This window comes from Scyliorhinus torazame, chromosome 2, assembly GCF_047496885.1.
Source record: "Scyliorhinus torazame isolate Kashiwa2021f chromosome 2, sScyTor2.1, whole genome shotgun sequence".
In the NCBI taxonomy this organism is placed as follows: domain Eukaryota; kingdom Metazoa; phylum Chordata; class Chondrichthyes; order Carcharhiniformes; family Scyliorhinidae; genus Scyliorhinus; species Scyliorhinus torazame.
The window spans coordinates 354,011,254-354,034,024 of NC_092708.1; the positions used below are offsets into that span (position 1 = coordinate 354,011,254).

The 22,771-nt window shown below is 48.3% G+C and overlaps 1 protein-coding gene across 6 annotated transcripts in view; it reads left to right on the forward strand.

Annotated features, from left to right (window-relative positions):
* lrrc9 (leucine rich repeat containing 9) overlaps positions 1 to 22,771 on the forward strand; it is a 389,985-nt gene that overhangs the window by 269,960 nt on the left and 97,254 nt on the right. For 5 of the 6 annotated variants that reach the window (XM_072491694.1, XM_072491713.1, XM_072491705.1 and 2 more), the window contains exons 28-31: positions 265 to 482; positions 8,575 to 8,643; positions 11,364 to 11,489; positions 12,102 to 12,279. In XM_072491694.1, coding sequence (XP_072347795.1) covers positions 265 to 482; positions 8,575 to 8,643; positions 11,364 to 11,489; positions 12,102 to 12,279 — 591 coding nt within the window. The remainder of the gene's footprint in view (positions 1 to 264; positions 483 to 8,574; positions 8,644 to 11,363; positions 11,490 to 12,101; positions 12,280 to 22,771) is intronic. The other variant, XR_011938366.1, reaches the window with a different exon arrangement.

The following is a 22,771-nucleotide window of genomic DNA, read 5'->3' on the forward strand; positions in this document are numbered from 1 at the left end:
TTCGTGATGTTGATCATTGAAGCATCTTGCCAAGTTTTCTTTTTGAAAGCTTGTAACAATTATGTGCTCACTGCATGCTCTGGCAAGAGGAAAATGAAAGTGTCTTGAGTGATATTTAGCAATTAGGGAAAGTGGATTGGCTAAATCCTGTACTTCTGATCTCCTTCATTCTGAAGTAAACAAATTTTACTTGAGTGATTGCCCGCATTCTTTAAACCTGCGTTATACAGAGAATTTGACTCATTTCAATTCTTTCCATTGTAGGCAATTTTATTAGTCAGATTGAGGGACTTGATCGTCTTCAGTACCTTGCTGAATTGTCATTGGAACGAAACAGAGTCCGAATGATACATGAGACCTCCTTTTTGGGCCAAAGTGCTCTCCTTGAGCTCCATTTAGAAGAGAATAGGATGCGTGATCTTAACAACCTATATCCACTGGTAAAACTGCAGCGTCTTTTCCTTGGTGCAAACAAAATCCAGGTAAAGAAAAGATTTGCATTAGTATAGTGCCTTTCAGGACCTCAGGGCATATTAAAGCATTTTATAGTCCATTAAGTCTTTTTTAAGGATAGTTATGTCGATAGTAAGGATAGATATGTTAAAAAGCAGCAACATATGTGCTTACGTCAAGACCCCACAACAACAATGATCAGGTAACCTACTTTAGTGATGTTATCTTTTACTGATTGTTGGCCAGGTCACAATTAGAGCTTTCCTGCTCCTCTTCAGTTCATGCTATGGAATCTTTAATACCAACTAAGAATGGAAATCATTTGTCACTCTGACAGATGGCATCTCTAACAGTGCAGCATGTCCTTATTACTACAACACTGAAGAGTCAGGTGAGATTATGTCCTCAGATCTCTAGAGTGGACTTTTAAATCCACAACTTTCTGACTCAGAAGTATGAGTTCTACCAAGGAACCATTACATAGCCCTGATGGAAAGTCATGACCTGAAAGATTAGTAATGTTTCTCTGTCCACAGGTGCTGCCAGACCTGCTGAGTATTTCCTGCATTTTTTATTTTTATTTCAGATTTCCAGCATCTGTAATATTTTGCTTTAGGCTTAATATAAGATAGTTTGTTCATATCACATTAGACATAAAGTAAAATTCAAATGTTTTCAATCTGGGAACTACAATTTTTTTTAAAATGTGCTCTGAAGTAATTGTCCATATTTCTTTGCACTGAATTTACTAATTTTATTTTCTAGTGTATATTAGCTTTGGTGTATCAACATGTACTGAAACATCTTTAAGGTGTTACATAGGTTATAAGATCATAACAATTAGGAGCAGGAATAGGGAGTTCAGACCGTCAAGACTGCATCAGTGTTTGATAAGATCATGGCTGATCTGATTTCGGGCTTAATGCCACTCTCCTGTCTGTCCCCCTTCATCCTTAAAAATTTCCTTTTTAAAAAATCTTTCCTAATTAAGGGGTAGTTTAGCGTGACCAATCCACCTACCCAGCACATCTTTGGGTTGTGGGGCTGAAACCCACGCAGACACGGGGAGAATGTGCAAACTCCACACGGAGAGTGACCCAGGGCCGGGATCGAACCCGGGTCCTCAGCGGCGTGAGGCAGCAGTACTAACCACTGCGCCACCGTACTGCCACTTAATTTCCTTTTCGATCAAAAATCTGACTAACTCAGTCTTTAACATATTCAATGGCCCAGTCTCCACTGCTCTATCCGAGGATTAATACCTGACAGAAGAAATTGATCCTCATGTCAGTCTTAAATGGGAGACTCCTGATTTTTAAACTGTGCTCCCTAGTTGTATAGATTCCACCATGAGAGGAAACACCTTCCCTGCATCTTATGTGTCAAGTCCCCTTCAGAATCGTATGGCCTGGATTTTCTGCGATATTGGCAAAGGCTGATGGCAGGCAGAAAAAGCGTTGTTAAACCCACTGATGCAGTGGCGGCTTTCTCCGTCAAATAGTGCAGAACTTTGAAAGAAAATCCATCAAGTCACAGGTCCCATGACATAATTCTGATGGGGTGGGCTCAGATTTGTCCACCATCACCTCAGACACTTGATGATCCGGGTGCCATTTTTAAAGGCTAACCAACGCGTGGAAGCAAACCAATTCACTCAGATGCACCCCCCATCATTTGTTTATTTTAAAAATATTTTTATTTGCTTCCTTTTTCACATTTTCATCCAAATTTACACCCATCAACAAACAATCAACGGTAACAAATACAACGTCAATCCCCTGGCCAACAATTCCTCCCTCCCACCAACCCCCAAACAACCCTCAACAGTTTAAATACAAACATCAAAGAAAAGGATTCAGGAATCCATCCACCCAGCCCCCCACCATTTGCAATGATGTTCTCGATATTGAATATCAGGAAATGCGCCCTGTCACTGACGGACAGGAGCGGCTTTCACCCCAACGTAAATCGCAACTTGGACTTCTTGCAATATTTTCCTCTCGCACTTGGGTCGGGTGGGTGGGTGGGTGCAGAAAAAAATGCCAGCCTATATGTTTCACCCTTTCAGGACGGTGAAGATGAGACCATGATGAGATCAGCCATAATCATATTGAATTGTGGAGCAGGCTCGAGGGGCTAAATTGTCTATTCCTCCTAGTTCTTCTGTTCTAAGAAAGAAATGTTCTGTCTAATTCCACCTTTCAGCTCTTGGTCTGGAGCCCTGTAGGTAACACCACCTCAAGTACAAATCTGGTGTTCTTGATTAATAAGAGGATTTCTTGATTAATAAGGGGATCAGGGTCTATGGGAAAAAGGCAGGAAAATGCGGCTGAGGAACATATCAGCCATGATCTTTTTTTTAAAAATATTTTTATTGAAAATTTTTGGCCAACCATCACAGTACATTGTGTATCCTTTACACAGTAATATAACAATATAAATAACAATGGCCAGTTTTATAAACAAGAAATAAATAATATATAAACAAAACCAAAACTAAATGGCAACTGCCTTGTCCCAGATAAATATTCTCCAAAAATATGTTTTAACTGTCCAATATACAATTATCTATAACAACAACCTATACATATTATACTTATATATTAACATCCCTGAGAATCTCTCTGGTTCCTCCCCCCACCCCATGACCAGAACATGTGGGTGTGATTCGCTGGGCTTTTCGAGCATCTCGCACACCTATCCTCTACTCCAAAAAATTTGCTAAGCCGTGTTCCAGTCATATGCGCCCTGTGTAACACCTTAAATTGTATCAGGCTTAGCCTGGCACACGAGGACAATGAGTTTACCCTACTTAGGGCATCAGCCCACAGCCCTTCCTCAATCTCCTCCCCCAGCTCTTCTTCCCATTTCCCTTTCAGCTCGTCTACCATAATCTCCCCCTCGTCTCTCATCTCCCGATATATGTCTGACACCTTACCGTCCCCCACCCATGCCTTTGAGATCACTCTGTCCTGCACCTCCTGCGTCGGGAGCTGCGGGAATTCCCTCACCTGTTGCCTCGTAAAAGCCCTCAGTTACATATACCGGAATGCATTCCCTTGGGGCAACCCATATTTTTCTGTCAGCGCTCCCAGACTTGCAAACGTCCCATCTACAAACATCTCTCAATTGTGTTACTCCTGCTCTTTGCCATGTTCCAAATCCCCCATCCATTCTCCCCGGAGCAAACCTATGATTATTTCTTATCGGGGACCGCACCGAGGCTCCTGTCTTTCCCCTATGCCGTCTCCATTGCCCCCAAATTTTCAGAGTAGCCACCACCACCGGGCTTATGGTGTATTTCTTCGGTGAGAACGGCAACGGCGCCGTCACCATGGCTTGTAGGCAAGTCCCCCTACAGGACGCCTTCTCCAATCTCTTCCACGCCGCTCCCTCCTCTTCTCCCATCCACTTACATACCATTGAGATGTTGGCGGCCCAGTAGTACTCACTCAGGTTCGGTAGCGCCAGCCCCCCCCTATCCCTACTACGCTGCAAAAATCCCTTCCTCACTCTCGGGGTCTTCCCGACCCACACAAAACTCATGATACTCTTCTCAATCCTTTTGAAAAAAGCCTTCGTGATCACCACCGGGAGGCACTGAAACACAAAGAGGAATCTCGGGAGGACCACCATTTTAACCGCTTGTACCCTCCCTGCTAGTGACAGGGATACCATGTCCCATCTCTTGAAGTCCTCCTCCATCTGTTCCACCAACCGCGTTAAGTTTAACCTATGCAATGTACCCCAATTCTTGGCTATCTGGATCCCCAAGTAGCGAAAGTCCCTTGTTACCTTCCTCAGCGGTAAGTCTTCTATTTCTCTGCTCTGCTCCCCTGGATGCACCACAAACAGCTCACTTTTCCCCATGTTCAGCTTATATCCTGAAAATTCTCCAAACTCCCCAAGTATCCGCATTATCTCTGGCATCCTCTCCGCCGGGTCTGCCACATACACCAATAAATCGTCTGCGTAAAGAGATACCCGGTGTTCCTCTCCTCCCCTGAGTACTCCCCTCCACTTCCTGGAACCCCTCAATGCTATTGCCAGGGGCTCAATCGCCAGTGCAAACAATAATGGGGACAGAGGACATCCCTGCCTTGTCCCTCTATGGAGCCAAAAATACGCAGACCCCCGTCCATTCGTGACCACGCTCGCCATCGGGGCCCAATTCAGCAGCTGTACCCATCTAATATACTCATCTCCAAAGCCAAATCTCCTCAACACCTCCCACAAATAATCCCACTCCACTCTATCAAATGCTTTCTCGGCATCCATCGCCACCACTATCTCCGCTTCCCCCTCTGGTGGGGGCATCATCATTACCCCTAGCAGCCTCCGTATATTCGTATTCAGCTGTCTCCCCTTCACAAACCCAGTTTGGTCCTCATGGACTACCCCCGGGACACAATCCTCTATCCTCATTGCCATTACCTTGGCCAGAATTTTAGCGTCTACATTTAGGAGGGAAATAGGTCTATAGGACCTGCATTGCAGCGGGTCTTTTTCCTTCTTTAGGAGAAGCGATATCGTTGCCTCTGACATAGTCGGGGGCAGCTGTCCCCTTTCCTTCGCCTCATTAAAGGTTCTCATCAGTATCGGGGCAAGCAAGTCCACATATTTCCTATAAAATTCGACTGGAAATCCATCCGGTCCCGGAGCCTTCCCCCCCTGCATACTCTTAATTCCTTTCACTACTTCCTCTATCTCGATCTGTGCTCCCAGTCCCACCCTCTCCTGCTCCTCCACCTTAGGAAATTCCAGCAGGTCCAGGAAGCACATCATTCTCTCCTTCCCATCCGGGGGCTGAGCTTCGTATAATCTTTTATAGAATGCCTTGAACACTCCATTCACTCTCTCCGCTCCCCGCTCTAGCTCTCCTTCCTCATCCCTCACTCCCCCTATTTCCCTCGCTGCTCCCCTTTTCCTCAATTGATGGGCCAGCAACCTGCTCGCCTTCTCCCCATACTCATACTGTACACCCTGTGTCTTCCTCCACTGTGCTTCTGCAGTACCCGTTGTCAGCAAGTCAAATTCTACATGTAACCTTTGCCTTTCCTTGTACAGTCCCTCCTCCGGTGCCTCCGCATATTGCCTGTCCACCCTCAGAAGTTCTTGCAGCAACCGCTCCTGTTCCCTACTCTCCTGCTTTCCTTTATGTGCCCTTATTGATATCAGCTCCCCTCTAACCACTGCCTTCAGCGCCTCCCAGACCACTCCCACCTGGACCTCCCCGTTATCATTGAGTTCCAAGTATTTTTCAATGCACCCCCTCACCCTTAGACACACCCCTTCATCTGCCATTAATCCCATGTCCATTCTCCAGGGTGGACGCCCTTCTGTTTCCTCCCCTATCTCCAAGTATACCCAATGTGGAGCGTGATCCGAAATGGCTGTAGCCGTATACTCCGTCCCCCTCACCTTCGGGATCAACACCCTACCCAAGACAAAAAAGTCTATTCGCGAATAAACTTTGTGGACATAGGAGAAAAACAAAAACTCCTTACTCCTAGGTCTACTAAATCTCCACGGGTCTACTCCTCCCATCTGCTCCATAAAATCTTTAAGCACCTTGGCTGCAGCCGGCCTCCTTCCAGTCCTGGATCTCGACCTGTCCAGCCCTGGCTCCAGCACCATATTAAAATCTCCCCCCATTACCAACTTTCCCACCTCTAGGTCCGGGATGCATCCTAGCATGCGCCTCATAAAATTGGCATCATCCCAGTTCGGGGCATATACGTTTACCAAGACCACCGCCTCCCCCTGTAATTTGCTACTCACCATCACGTATCTGCCCCCGCTATCCGCCACTATGGTCTTTGCCTCAAACATAACCCGCTTCCCCACTAGTATAGCCACCCCCCTGTTTTTCGCATCTAGCCCCGAATGAAACACCTGCCCACCCATCCTTTGCGTAGTCTAACCTGGTCTATAAGTTTCAAGTGTGTCTCTTGTAACATAACCACGTCTGCCTTAAGTTTCTTAAGGTGTGCGAGTACTCGTGCCCTCTTTATCGGCCCGTTCAGCCCTCTCACATTCCACGCGATCAACCGGGTTGGGGGGCTTTTTACCCCCCCACCTTGTCGATTAGCCATCCCCTTTTTCCAGCTCCTCACCCGGTTCCCACGCAGCTGTGTCCCCCCCAGGCGGTGTCCCCCCGCCCACCCCACCCCATTCTGGCTCCTGCCTCTCCCCAGCAGCAGCAACCCAGTAACCCCCCCCCTCCCACCCCCCCCCCCCCCCACTAGATCCCCCACTAGCGTAGTTACACCCCCCATGTTGCTCCCAGAAGTCAGCAAACTCTGGCCGACCTCGGCTTCCCCCCGTGACATCGGCTTGCACCGTGCGACGCCCCCTCCTTCCTGCTTCCCTATTCCCGCCATGATTATCATAGCGCGGGAACAAAGCCCGCGCTTCCCTTTTGGCCCCGCCCCCCATGGCCAACGCCCCATCTCCTCCACCTCCCTTCCTCCCTCCACCACCACCTGTGGAAGAGAGAAAAGTTACCGCATCGCAGGATTAATAACATAAAACTCATCTTTCCCCCCCTTTTTCCCCCCTCTTCGCCCCCCCATACTCGCCCCACCACTTTGTTTCAAAAGTTCTTTTTTAATAACCCGCTTATTCCAGTTTTTCTTCCACAATAAACGTCCACGCCTCATCCACCGTCTCAAAGTAGTGGTGCCTCCCTTGATATGTGACCCACAGTTGCCGGTTGCAGCATTCCAAATTTTATCTTCTTTTTGTGAAGCACCGCCTTGGCCCGATTAAAGCTCGCCCTCCTTCTCGCCACCTCCGCACTCCAGTCTTGATATACGCGGATCACCGCGTTCTCCCACTTACTGCTCCGAGTTTTCTTTGCCCATCTAAGGACCATCTCTCTGTCCTTAAAACGGAGGAATCTCACCACTATGGCTCTAGGAATTTCTCCTGCTCTCGGTCCTTGCGCCATCACTCTGTATGCTCCCTCCACCTCCAGCGGACCCGCCGGGGCCTCCGCTCCCATTAACGAGTGCAGCATCGTGCTCACTTATGCCCCGACGTCTGCTCCTTCTGCACCTTCAGGAAGACCAAGAATCCTTAAATTATTTCTCCTCACGTTATTCTCCAGCACCTCCAGCCTTTCCACACATCGTTTATGGTGTGCCTCGTGCATCTCCGTCTTCACCACCAGGCCCTGTATATCGTCCTCGTTCTCGGCAGCCTTTGCCTTCACGACCCGAAGCTCCCGCTCCTGGGTCTTTTGCTCATCCTTTAGCCCTTCGATCGCCTGCAATATCGGGGCCAACAGCTCCTTCTTCATTTCCTTTTTAAGTTCTTCCACGCAACATTTCAAAAACTCTTGTTGTTCAGGGCCCCATGTTAAACTGCCACCTTCCGTCGCCATCTTGGTTCTTGCTTGCTCCAAAGGATCCACTGCAATCTGGCCACTTCCCTCTCCTTTTTCCATCCGTTTCCAGGGGGGATTCCCTTCTGGTTTACCACACAGTGCTTCTAGCCGTTAAAATTGCCGTTGGGGCTCTTATTAAGAGCCCAAAAGTCCGTTCCACCGGGAGCTGCCGAAACGTGCGACTTAGCTGGTCATCGCCGCACCCGGAAGTCATCAGCCATGATCAAATGGTGGAGCAGACCCGATGGGCCAAATGGCCTAATTCTGCTCTTCTACTTTATGGTCTCACTGGTTGCTGGTCTGTAAAAGGGGGATGCCTCCTCCCCTGGCATTTGGTGTCAATCAGAGGTCCCCCTTTCCACAGTTTTGTCTCCCCCATGTCCATCCATCCATCCTCTTGCCCTGTCCAACATTCCCTCCTCCCGCACTTGCTGTGTCACATCAACCAGGCCCCAGCAGGATCTCAGACCCATATCTGGGTCCATCACTAAAATTCACCCCCTTGGTTTACCGACAGTACCAGCAGTGGCCATCATTCCTGCTTGGTGTTGCCTGTGTGCACAGCTGCTGCTCTCTGATAGGCCGACAGTTCTGAGGTGGGACATCCAGTGGCAATACGGGGAAACTTATTCAAAAGGGTTTTACGATTTGAGATATTCTCATGGTCGGCACAGTAGTAAAATATCTATATCTAATAAAACTTTCCAAAGTAAATTGTTTATTTTGCACAGGATATAGGTGAACTGGAAAAACTCGATTCACTTCCAAATATGACAGAGCTTTCAGTTGTTGGAAATCCTGTAAGTATTATGATACAGTATATTTTTTATAATTTACAAACTGATGAATTATCTGTTTGATCGCAATTCCATTTTTATCTAAACTTTCCTTTGAATAAGCACATTACTTCAAATAGCAAATCTGTGTATTAAGCAACTATTGCTTATCTATAGATCAACAAAAACAGATAAGAACCCTTTTAGCCTGGAGAAAGTATGAAATGGGCAGTGAGGACAGATAAACATGGGAATGGGATGCAACTTATTCCCAAAAACTACTTTGAACAAATTAATTTTTGGGATGGGACAAGCAATAGTTCTATCTAATAATAATAATAATCTTTATTGTCACAAGTAGGCTTACATTAACATTGCATTGAAGTTACTGCAATGAGGTTGCTGTGAAAAGCCCCTAGTCGCCACATTCCGGCGCCTGTTCGGGTTCACAGAGGGAGAATTCAGAATGTCCAAATTACCTAGTAGCACATTTTTCAGAACTTGTGGGAGGAATCCGGAAAACTCGGAGGAAACCCATGCAGACACAGGGAGAACTTACAGACTTCGCACAGTGACCCAAGCCAGGAATCGAACCTGGGACCCTGGCGCTGTGAAGCCATAGTGCTAACCACTATGCTACCGTGCTGCCCTACTCTACCGCAGCTAGTCTGACCTTCTCTGTGTAAAACTAACTGGACATTACCAGAGTCCAAGTGCGTACAGACCTAGAATACTTCAAGATGCGTAAGCCAAATTGTCCTGATAAAGAGAATGGATTTCAAAATTGTTTTACATTAGTCCCACCATTACATGGTAGGAAAAGATTACATTTTGATTCAGTAGTTTGAGCCATAGAATCTACATTTGTCTACAGTCCCAAGTCTTCATGATGGGGTGGTGACATGGGAAGGTGGGTGGAAAATGAAAATGGAAGGAAATTCATACCATAATAGCAATGGCCTCAGAACGACACTGGCAGAGACATGAGAGTAAATTGCACTCCTGCTCACTCAGCCACACTGACCTAAAGATCACACAAGATGCCAAAAAATTTGAAACCAGACATTCAACCTTCATGTGAGAAAAAACAAAAGCTACAATAAATGCACAGTGCCTCTATTTAAGAATTGTATTCGGTTTTAAAAACATTAGGAAATAAATTCTGAGATCAATAAAAATGATCTTGGAATTGCATTAGAAACATTTAAGGAATTAGACTTGGGGCATGATTCTCCCAAAAAATGAGCAAAGTGTCATTTTGGGCAGGTTTGGCGGGGTGTTTCCCGCCAGCCTTTTGGGTGAGATCAGTGGGCTCTAATAGCCTCCGAAACCCCTGAAGTGGCCATCAAGCCTGGTGTCCACTTGTGGGTGCCAATGTGAGGCCTCATCAGTATGGGCGGTGACTCCCAGGTGCTGGGATAATGCAGCCTCAAACAGAGCCTAATGGCTCTTAATATGATTATCGGGCATGATTCAGCTTGCGCTGAGTGCTGCATATCGAACGGGGAGCAAAGCCCGATTTGGGCCTCTCCCACGATGGTCCCGGTGCAACGTGATCGATGACGGGCGCAACATGGTGCAAAATCGCAACCCGGGCATCCTTACCTGCTTTCATCTCCTTTGTGACTCTAGTCCCACATCAATGTTGTTGATTTTTAGCTGCCCACTGCTTCGCACAAAGAATTTCAATAGCTTGAGAAGAAGCCCCAAGGTCACTATCTCAGGGCAACTGGAGATGAACAAATTTAGAAGACCTGCGGGGGAATGTCATAGAAATCTATAAAATTCTAACAGGGCTAGACAGGGTAGGTGTAGGATCAATGGTCCCAATGGCAGGGGAGTCCAGAACCAGGGGTCACAATCTGAGGATATGGAATAGACCATTGAGGACTGAGATGAGGAGAAATTTCTTCACCTAGAGAGTGGTGAGCCTGTGGGATTCTCTACCACAGAAAGCAGTTGAGGCCAAATTATTGTACATTTTCAAGAAAGGAGTTAGATACAGCTCTTGGGGCTAAAAGGATCAAAGGATAAAGGGGGAGAGTGGGAACAAGTTGCTGAATTGATGACCATAATGTTGGTGGAGCAGACATGAAGGGCCGAATGGCCTACTCCTGCTCCTGCTTTCTATGTTTCTAAATTCCAACCTTAACAGTAATGCCCATATACCGAGAATAAATATAAAAATCCTTTGCATTTATATGCCGTTTTTCATGACCTTAAAACATACCAAAGTGTTTTACAGCTATTGACGTACTTTTTAAAGTGTAGTCACAGTTCAGTGTGGGAAACCTGGCAGCTAATTTGCACACAGCATGTTTCCACAAACAGCAATGAATTAATGACCAGATACTCTGGGTGAGATTTTTTTGTCGGTGCTTTGACTTCTTCTTTTTCACAGCACTTAGCTGCTTTTGATGTGGTGAGGAATAATTCCCCCTAAACTATCTGAAGAGTTCTGGGTTGCACTTCTTTAAAAAAAACTTCATCATTACAATTATATGCAAATGTTTGGATCGGCATTGAATGGATTTTCAAGTTACAAATAATAGCAATTATTGTTAACCAAGATATTGATTTGAAGATAATTCCCAAATAGGCAGCTCTAAAATTAATGAAATGTGTGAAATTCTAAGTATGTTTGATGTAATATATAATTCGACTATCTTACCTAACTTGTTGAAACCCTTAAGAAGAGAAAGAAATGAGGCTTCTGCTAAATAACCATGTAAATAATTTTTCAGGTCTCTCGCAAAATGTTGTATCGTCCATTCCTAGTGTTTCGACTGACAAGGCTTCAGATATTAGATGGTGTACCAGTGACAATGGATGAGAAAGAAAGAGCTGAATTTCTATTGTGTGAGCACAGTGTAAGAATTTTGATTGTTTAAATGGCTAGCGGATCTCCTGTGGCATTGCTAACAGTAAGCTGAACAATTCACTGAATTATAACAGGTATAATAGGATGATACATGATGATCATTGATTCAGGATGATGATACGATCTGGTTAGTTACTGTTAATGTTTTAGAGAAAAATCTGAATACCTTGTTTAAATCGATAGAACTACGTTGCAAGATTTCATATTTTTAAACAAAAATAAACTTTATTGTATATAAATTACTTAAATAAAATGAGCACGATTAACAATATGGTTTATAACTGTGTATGTTATGCACTCAATTTTACTTCCTGCCTTCCTTTGAACAGGCTGGGTAGATTTATTTGGTGTAGCTCTTTGTAGGATATAAACAGTCATAAAATAGAACATGAGTACACCTGCCAAACATCCAACAGAAGCATATTTACTGTACAAGAGCTAGATTCCAATAAACTCAAGTGGGGAGACAAGCCACCTTTCCCATCTGGCTCAAAACATTTGAAGTTAAAGTGATTCATTTCATTTGGTTATTTAATAGCACTTCAGCTATAGATGTCAATATTTGCCGATATTGATTGTAATAATTTATTTTGATCAATAGGCAATGCCTTCAAATCTTACTGTGGAAACAGGGCTGTCTGCAATTATGCCATTGTTAACCAGGCCCAATACATTGAGGGCGACCAATTGTCTTCCTAAAGGGTTGCAGCCTTTTTCAGCGCCAGAATTCAATCTCCCACATGGCTTTGGGGACTCAATACCACAGGAAACAGCTAGAAGTAAGGAATTGTAATGTATTCTTCTTGTTTTGTCTTAAACAACAATCTGCAGAGATTTTGTATAGCTTCCAACAAATTCATTTGTTTATTTGTTCTGTCCAATTATGCGAAGTTGTTTAATATTGATACTGAAATTCACAGGTTTCTATGATATCACTGTTAGTGAGACAGTTTTCAGGAATCAACACTTTAATTCAGTGAAGAAACATAAAGCTTCCCACATCCCTCTCCTCCTTTAGGTCCCTGCTACAAAAGCCTAGTTCTTCACTCCTCTTCACCCTTTCAGGCAAGCTGAAAATATTACTGACTGTGTTTCAGGGGGTGTTGTTTGTGTTGTTGGCATGGGGGACTCTGCCTCTAGATTAAACACCTTGCTTTAGTAGGCCTCAGCACCTACAAGGGTAGTAGGGTCCTGCAATTCAAGCCTACTCTGTCACCAGTACTCCCTGTAGAATGCCTCCTACGTCTGGGTGGTTTTGGCGATGGATGCTAATCCATTATGGGCTGCATGGTAGTACAGTGGTTAGCACAGTTACTTCACAGCTCCAGGGTCCCAGGTTCGATTCCTGGCTTGGGTCACTGTCTGTGCGGAGTCTGCACATTCTCCCTGTGTCTGCGTGGGTTTCCTCCGGGTGCTCCGGTTTCCTCCCACAGTCCAAAGATGTGCAGGTTAGGTGGATTGGCCATGCTAAATTGCTCTTCATGTCCAAAAAAGGTTTGGTGTGGTTACTGGGTTATGGGGATAGGGTGGAGGCCTGCGCTTAGGTAGGGTGCTCTTTCCAAGAGCTGGTGCAGACTCGATGGGCCGAATGGCCTCCTTCTGCCCTGTGAATTCTATGATTCTATGATTCTAACCAGTAATGTGACTTACAGGCCAGGATCGAGGACTTGGACTGCGGAGTTAACGACCACCAATCCAAATAGTTCTGCATAGAGCTATAGAAAACTGTGGATTTTGGGAGGAGACAACAAATTAAAGAGATTATATATTAAAGTGAACCTAAATGTTCACGAATTGCTTTATTCCAAAAATATTCTCGTCTCAAAATTCCAGTTGGTGAAATGTGCTGAATCTGTGCTGGTGGGTGAGGAGTTGCCTGAATGCTCTCAAATAGATTTGTCCAACTCATAGGCTGGGTTGTGGCCCCGTGCGCCCTGGAATTGGCCCATTCAACTGTCTCATATTTGACAAATGCTATAAAGCTGTTCATCTAATCATGGGCAGGCTCCTCCCGGCATTTGTTGCTGATAAGCTCACTGGTGAGCACATCAGCATCAAATGCAGGGAGCAACAAGTCTATGATTGGCTGAGCAGCAAACAGTGCTCAGGTAAGTTTTTAAGGTACTTTCAAGGGCATGGAGAGCAGGATTAAGGACAGGGAGAGAGCAGGGTCCTGGGGAGCGTAAGTGGGGACTGGGGGAGAAAAAGCAAGATCTTGGGGAGTCGGAGCAGAACCCAATGGAGTGAGACCTGAAGGGGAGGGAGAGTGTAAAGGGAGGGTGGGAGGGAAGGAGAAGGGGATTGAGGGGTGTGTGTTGTGAGAGCGGGGAGAATGTGAGAGTGAGAGAGAGGAAGTTGTGTGAAGAGAATGTGAGTGGGGAGGGTGTGTGAGAGTGAGAGAGGGGAGAACAGGGGAGAGCATGTGTGAATGAAGAGCGCCTGAGTGGAAAGTGCCTGGGGTGCGCAGGGGAAGGGGGGGGGGGCGCAGGGGAGGGGGGGTGCAGGGGAGGGGGGGTGCAGGGGAGGGGGGGCGCAGGGGAGGGGGGGGCGCAGGGGGGGTGCAGGGGAGGGGGGGCGCAGGGGAGGGGGGGCCGCGGGGAGGGGGGGCGCAGGGGAGGGGGGGCGCAGGGGGGGGCGCAGGGGAGGGGGGGACACAGGGGAGGGGGGCAGAGGGTCGGGGGACGCTTGAAAGGGGGGGCGTGGAGGAGGGGATGCGGGGAGGGAGCAGTGTGAGAGCGGACAGCACGTGAAGTGGGGAGCATGTGAGGGGGGAGCGCATGTGGGTGGAGAGCGTGAACATGGGAGAGTGTGTGTGGGTGGAAGACGCGTGGGTGGGCTAACCTGTGAGAGGGAGAGCGGGTGAAAGGGTAAGCACATGAGGGGCGAGTGCCTATGTGGTGGAGAGCACGTGTAGCGGGAGAATGCGTGGATGGAGAACACACGTTGGGACTGTACGTGAAGAGGAGAGCATGTGAAGGAGAGTGTGGTTGAGGGGAAGAGTGCCCGCGGTTTGTGTGTGAGGGGGATATGTGAGAGCAATGCATGAGGTTATGCCTAAGTCTGGCTCACTCCATCTCGGGGTTCTCATTCACCCTTATCCCCACACACTCTTCCCCACCCCCCTCACAAAGTGGGTGAGAGTGAATTAACCTGCACCCTGGGACTGGGAATGAGCCGAACACACACACATTCTTACCCTATCTCACGCTAATAGTCATCATTACTTATTACTCATTTTTAAAAATTATCACATCATTACTCTGGCATTGTTTCTTTACTCAGCAAATTGTTTCTTTTCATACCTCAGTTTTTAAAAATTCATTTTTAATGTTATGCCAAACTTTAAAGGCGGATTTTCAGCCCGCAATAGTATCAATGAGAACATGGGCAGACAATACGGCAAGAATTGCGTTTCCCAACTCGCCAGCGAGATTGCTTTTTCCCATTTTCCAGGCCTCTTGCCAGTGCCGTAGGAGTGTCCCACCACAGTAGACCAGTTCAAGGGCACTGGTTATGGAGGCCAGGCTGTCAGGGATTAGTGTAAAGGATAAGAGTGGTCCTAGGATGAAGGTGCTAAATTGGGGGAAGGCTAATTATAACAATATTAGGCGGGAACTGAAGAACATAGATTGGGGGCGGATGTTTGAGGGCAAATCAACATCTGACATGTGGGAGGCTTTCAAGTGGCAGTTGAAAGGAATTCAGGACCGGCATGTTCCTGTGAGGAAGAAGAATAAATACGTCAATTTTCGGGAACCTTGGATGACGAGAGATATTGTAGGCCTCGTCAAAAAGAAAAAGGAGGCATTTGTCAGGGCTAAAAGGCTGGGAACAGACGAAGCCTGCGTGGAATATAAGGAAAGTAGGAAGGAACTTAAGCAAGGAGTCAGGAGGGCTAGAAGGGGGTCACGAAAAGTCATTGGCAAATAGGGTTAAGGAAAATCCCAAGGCTTTTTACACGGACATAAGAAGCAAGAGGGTAGCCAGGGAAAGGGTTGGCCCACTGAAGGATAGGCAAGGGAATCTATGTGTGGAGCCAGAGGAAATGGGCGAGGTACTAAATGAATACTTTGCATCAGTATTCACCAAAGAGAAGAAATTGGTAGATGTTGAGTCTGGAGAAGGGTAGATAGCCTGGGTCACATTGAGATCCAAAAAGACGAGGTGTTGGGTGTCTTAAAAAATATTAAGGTAGATAAGTCCCCAGGGCCTGATGGGATCTACCCCAGAATACTAAAGGAGGCTGGAGAGGAAATTGCTGAGGCCTTGACAGAAATCTTTGGATCCTCGCTGTCTTCAGGGGATGTCCCGGAGGACTGGAGAATAGCCAATGTTGTTCCTCTGTTTAAGAAGGGTAGCAAGGATAATCCCGGGAACTACAGGCCGGTGAGCCTTACTTCAGTGGTAGGGAAATTACTGGAGAGAATTCTTCGAGACAGGATCTACTCCCATTTGGAAGCAAATGGACGTATTAGTGAGAGGCAGCACGGTTTTGTGAAGGGAAGGTCATGTCTCACTAACTTGATAGAGTTTTTCGAGGAGGTCACTAAGATGATTGATGCAGGTAGGGCAGTGGATGTTGTCTATATGGACTTCAGTAAGGCCTTTGACAAGGTCCCGCATGGTAGACTAGTACAAAAGGTGAAGTCACACGGGATCAGGGGTGAGCTGGCAAGGTGGATACAGAACTGGCTAGGCCATAGAAGGCAGAGAGTAGCAATGGAAGGATGCTTTTCTAATTGGAGGGCTGTGACCAGTGGTGTTCCACAGGGATCAGTGCTGGGACCTTTGCTCTTTGTAGTATATATAAATGATTTGGAGGAAAATGTAACTGGTCTGATTAGTAAGTTTGCAGACGACACAAAGGTTGGTGGAATTGCGGATAGCGATGAGGACTATCGGAGGATACAGCAGGATTTAGATTGTTTGGAGACTTGGGCGGAGAGATGGCAGATGGAGTTTAATCCGGACAAATGTGAGGTAATGCATTTTGGAAGGTCTAATGCAGGTAGGGAATATACAGTGAATGGTAGAACCCTCAAGAGTATTAAAAGTCAAAGAGATCTAGGAGTACAGGTCCACAGGTCATTGAAAGGGGCAACACAGGTGGAGAAGGTAGTCAAGAAGGCATACGGCATGCTTGCCTTCATTGGCCGGGGCATTGAGTATAAGAATTGGCAAGTCATGTTGCAGCTGTATAGAACCTTAGTTAGGCCACACTTGGAGTATAGTGTTCAATTCTGGTCGCCACACTACCAGAAGGATGTGGAGGCTTTAGAGAGGGTGCAGAAGAGATTTACCAGAATGTTGCCTGGTATGGGGGGCATTAGCTATGAGGAGCGGTTGAATAAACTCGGTTTGTTCTCACTGGAACGAAGGAGGTTGAGGGGAGACCTGATAGAGGTATACAAAATTATGAGGGGCATAGACAGAGTGGATAGTCAGAGGCTTTTCCCCAGGGTAGAGGGGTCAATTACTAGGGGGCATAGGTTTAAGGTGAGAGGGGCAAGGTTTAGAGTAGATGTACGAGGCAAGTTTTTTACGCAGAGGGTAGTGGGTGCCTGGAACACGCTACCGGAGGAGGTGGTGGAAGCAGGGACGATAGTGACATTTAAGGGGCATCTTGACAAATACATGAATAGGATGGGAATAGAGGGATACGGACCCAGGAAGTGTAGAAGATTGTAGTTTAGTCGGGCAGCATGGTCAGCACGGGCTTGGAGGGCCGAAGGGCCTGTTCCTGTGCTGTACATTTCTTCGTTCTTTGTTTGACTGGCTGTTCTAAATTGGAAGGCTCCTTTAATCCACACTGGGGGAATGAGGGTGACCTCTAAGGATGAAGTTGACATGCTGTTAATTTCAGACTTTACACACATCAGGTGTGCCTCGCCTTCCACAAGGGCACTAATCAGTTCCTGACCCTTTCTTGACTCGTCAATTATGCTAATTTAGTCAGCATTGCAATGCTTGAGTGTATCACTGACTGGTGCCCAATTTTTAACCCTTAGTCTGATTCACTTTTTATGTAAGGCAGTTTCCCTTTAAGGGACTGTCCTTTAATTTGACCCTCAGTTTATTTATAGAGTCATAGAGGTTGGCCCTTAACTTATTCATACCGCCCATTCTTTACCACGAAGCTAGTCCCAATTGATTTAGTTTACTTGGTTATTTACATTGATCAAAATAGTGTAAGTCTACCCCACAAGCATTGAACTCCAAGGCTCCTTCTCACATCTAGATAACAGAGAAGCGAAACCGATGTTGCCCCAATGCAAGGTATTATGGTGAATTCACTCAACAATCACCCTGTCCAAGGGATGAATGGGGGGCAGTGTCTTGTTCCCCTGTGAAGTTAGAACGTAGGTCCATCGAATACACTCAACTGCCCTCACTCCTCGCCCGTGGGGGAGACACACGGATCGCTGAGACTCTCAAGGGCCAAAGCGCTTTATTCAGATGGAGTTTAGAGGGGCAACTATGGGGAAGTGGCTATTGTGTGACAGGGGAGGGAATGAGGCTCAGTCGAAAGACACTCACATGGGAATGTGCATGGTGGATGTCCTGGACCCTGAGAGGGCTGAGGGTCAGGCATTACACACTTTGATGTTCTCTACCTTTCAGTTTTTGATTCTGAAGAATCATGGAACCAGTTGAGCTGGCAATTCTTTTGAATGTGATCATCCAGCAGCAGCAGTGACATCAACATGATGTTACCGCGACCAGGACCAGGGGGAGGCAGGGCCCATTGATATTCTTGGAGCAGGGCAATAGATGGTGGAGCCTCGGAGGAGACAGTATAGTCCAGGGTGTTCCGAAGTAGAACTTCTTACCTCCAGATGTCAACGGTCCCGTGTTGGAGATGACTGTATCTATCCTGGGTGACAGTTGACCACCTGTGCCAGGTGATGCAAGAGTTGGTACCACATGGGCTGGGAGATCAACCATTGCCTATGGCTCTGAAAGTCACTGCCACTCTGAATCTCTATGCCTGATGCTCATTTCAGGGCTGCACTGGTGGCCTGTGTGGCATTTCCCAGTTAGCAGGGCACAAGTGCAAAAGAGCAGCTTAGAATTTACAGCCATTTGACCCATCGAATCTGCACTGACCACTGAAAAGAGCCCCCCACTTAAGCCCACACTTCCACCCTATCCCTGTAACCTAGTAACCCCTCCTAACCTTTTGTTTTGGACACGAAGGGCAATTTAGCAAGGCCAGTCCACCTAACCTGCACATCTTTAGACTGTGGGAGTAAACCGGAGCACCCGGAGGAAACCTACGCAGACATGGGGAGACCATGCAGACTCCGCACAGGCAGTGACCCAAGCTGGGAATCGAATCTGGAACCCTGGAGCTGTGAAGCCCAGTGCTAACCACTGTGATACCGTTTGGTACCGATGCATCATTTGCGAGGGTCCACATGTATATCAACTTGGAACGTGGCCGGGTGAGCCAGGACACCAGAACCGTGGGATTCACCCACGTAGCAGGCATGCCCCAGGTGCAGGCTATCATCGACTGCACTCACATGGCTCTGGGTTCCCCATGAAAGCATGGGATGCCATTTTTGAACCGCAAGGGATACCACTCCCTCAATGTCCAGCTCCTCTGTGGCCATGCAATGCACATCATGCAGGTGTGTGCCCTTTTCCCCGGAAGCGTCCGTGATAGTTACATCTTGGGGCGCTTGCAGTTCCCATCCATTTTTGAGGGAGAGCAGCAGTTGGAGAGATGGCTCCTCAGGGACAAAGGGTATCCCTCCGGAGGTGGCTGACGACGCCAGTGTGAAGGCCACAAACATACACTGAGACTCACTACAACAAGGCTCATGCGTCAACGCGTGCACTAAATGAGCAGGTGATTGAACTGCTCAAGATGCAGTTCCAATGAATGAACTGGTCAAGGGGAGCCGTCCAATAGAGCCCCTCGAGGGTGTCCTGCATCATGGTGGTCTGCAGCGCTCTGCACAACCTGGCACTGCAGTGGGGAGAGCAGCTGGACCAGGAGAAAATGGAGGAGCACCACATCTCCTCGGATGAGTAGGATGCCAAGGAGGGTGGCAACAGGCAATCTGTGGAGGAGAAAGGACCTTTGACAATGGCTCAGGGTCTCGGGTCTAGGGATGCCCACATTGACCCTTGGTTTGCTGATAACCAGGACTAGGGTGTGAAGACCTCTCCCAACATGGGGTACCACTTCTTCTCACTACTGTGGGGCCTACAGGAGGTATCAACATGGTCACTCCATTCATGGATAGAGCGCTAAAGCGACTGACCGGAAGCTGCAGGAGATTCACGATGACTTGCAGTGAGGACAGAGTGATGCTCATCTTAACCTCTTCAAAATATTTGACTCCTGACACAGAGAATTGAATGTGACCTGCCACTGAAGGGGCGATCTAGGGGCCCATAGAGGTAGAGTAACACATCGCCGCTGCTACTGCTCCTCCAAGGTCAGGGGGTCTGGTGTGTTCTACCACCTCTTTACAAGGTGGACAGACTCTCACGTTTCCAGCCGATGGCATCCTTATAACTAGAGAATTCTAGGCGGCACAGCGGTTAGCACTGCTGCCTCACAGCACCGAGGACCTGGGTTCAATTCCAGCCCCGGGTCGAGGGGGGGACACGCAGCACAAGTGCTGCCCTCCTCGGTGTGCGGGACAGGAGGTGTGTCGCTCACGGGGAGGGTGTGACAGATGGGCTGCACAGCCCCAGGGTCTCCACAGTGGAAGGCCCCGGCCTGCATTCCTCCCGATCCACTTCCCTTCAGTGCCCTGGGGCCTCTGGGCTTTCCTTGGGGAGAGTTGCAGCTGGAATGAGATCCAGAAGCCCCGCCTGGTGCTGACACACGAATTTCCGCTAGTGCCTGCACCATGCATTTGAAGCCCTGCACCATGAAGCTCATGCCCTCAACCTGGGACTCCCTGACTCCACTTGCTGTTGCTCATCAGGTGTGAGGTGCTCACCAGTGAGTGACCCATGAGCCTGTCCACTACTTAATACCACCAAGGTGCGAGTATCTGCGCTGGTGGAGGGTGACACCTCTTCAATGCAGGTTTCTGAGATGTCTGCCTCAGAGCTGCTCAGGTCCGTGGTGTCCAGGGGCCAGGAGTGATCTGGGCTGGTCTGCTGATTGACCTGCAAAGGAAGGGAGATGGCATTAATGCGGGACAGGGGAACATTGATAGGAAAAACAAAAACAGAAAATACTGGGCTATCGCAGCAGGTTTGACAGCTCCTTCAATCCTGCAAACCGACCCCCAAGAAACAAATCTTTTAGTGTCCTAATTCCTGTCTCCTTCCATCTCCAAAAATTTCCATCCCACTTCCCTGGCTCAAATCTATGGTTCCCCCGAATCGGCATTTCCCTTGATCCTTCCCCCAACCCGAAGTGCTGGCGAAACTGCCTCCAAATTCTCAACGAAGCTATTACTACCGGACTCCCTGAGTATTTCCTCGGGGTGTCGGGAGCGGCGCTGTTGCTAGTGCCTTCAATCCTGGTGACCCTTACACAAACACTCCTCCATTCTGACCCACTGAGAGTCAACCCCTCTCACCCAGCTCCATACCTTCTCCACAGTCGCCGCCCAGTAATAATACATCAAGTTCGGAAGTCCCAAACCCCCTGCCTGCCTTCCCCTCTGTAGTAGCACCTTTCTAATTCTGGCCGCCTTCTCTCCCCATATGAACGAGGTAATCATCCCTTCAGTCTCTCTAAAAAATGCCTTTGGCAGGAAAGTCGGCAGGCATTGGAAAATAAACAGAAACCGCAGCAACATGTTCATTTTAATCGCCTGAACCCAGCCTGCCAGTGACAGAGGGAGACCATCCCACCTTGCCAGAGACCATCCCACCTTGCCGGCATCCCACCTTGCCAGAGTTTCCCATCTTTTGTTATATGGGGTCCTAGGCTTTATAAATACAGACATAAAGCACAAAAATATGCACGTTATAATTAACCTTTATAAAACACTAGTCTGGCTTTGACTTGAGTATTAGGTCCAATTCTGGGTACCACACTTGCAGAATGTTTATGAGAACAATTCCGGGGATGGAAGAATTCAGTTACATGGATAGATTGGCGATGCTGGGGCCAGGCACAGGTGAGTGAGCAAGCAGTGATATTTTTCATTGTTTTCAACCTGGACTTCTCTTTAGCTTACAGGCAGGGGTGATTGAAGGGGCGGGGATGGAAGGGGCGAGAGGTTCTCTGCTTTTGAGTGAGGGGGGGATTCTCTGATATCGGGAGCTCCCTAATATGGGGGAGCTCCCTGCTATGGAGGGGTTCCCTGCTATGGGGATGAGGGTTCCCTGCAATGGGGGTTCACTGTTATGAATGGTCTCTGGTGGGTGGGTCTGATGGGGGTCTCTGGTCAGGGGTCGGTGGGGGAGGGTCACTCTCATGCGCCTGTCATCTGTTCTGTGGGAGGGGGAGGTGACCCAGCAATTCCCATGGTGGCTTTGTGGGGGGGTGGGAGGATGGCCCTCCTGGTCAGGGGGGTGCAGGATTTGCATTGCCGGGGTGGGGGACAGCTGCAGGAACTTGCTATATGGCCACCCAGTCAAAATTGCAGTCCTATAGTGGGATTTGTGACAGAATCCCTTGCGATCCCCGCCATGCATATATTTGCATGGCAGGAGACACTGAATCGCTTCCCAGGAGTGCTCCAGCGCAAAACAGAAGCGATTCAGGTCCGGCAGGAAAACATAGGGCGCGATTCGCCCAGCCCCGTGCCGGGCCGGAGAATTGCCACAACCATGCCACGTGCCCCGACGCCGGCACGCGATTCTCCGAGGTGCGGAGAATCGGTGCCATTTGCGCCAGTGCGTTTGTCCACGGCAGGGCCGCCGATGCTCTGGGCCGAGCAGCCGCACGGAAAATGCGGAGTCCCGTTCACCCCTGGTCGCTGCTGGCGGGAACTCTGCGCAGGGTCGGGGGGCGGCCTGGGTGGCCTCTGATGGGGTCTGGCCCGCGCATCGGGGCCCACCGATCGGCGGGCCGGCCTCTCCCCACCCCGGGCCTACTTTGTTGCGCGGCCGGCCCCTGAAGCCCCACGCCATGTTGCGTCGGGGCCGGTCGCTGAAGAAGTCCCCCGCGCATTTGCGGGTTGCCGCTGCGTGACGTGAACTGCTCCAGCAACGATGGGGACCAGAATCGGTAGTCCCCGCGCCCGTTTCGCGCCGTCGTGAAATGCCACGGCGTTCACGACGGCGCGAACACTTAGACTCCATTTCGGAGAATCGCGCCCATAGTCTTTCAGACAGAGAACCCTG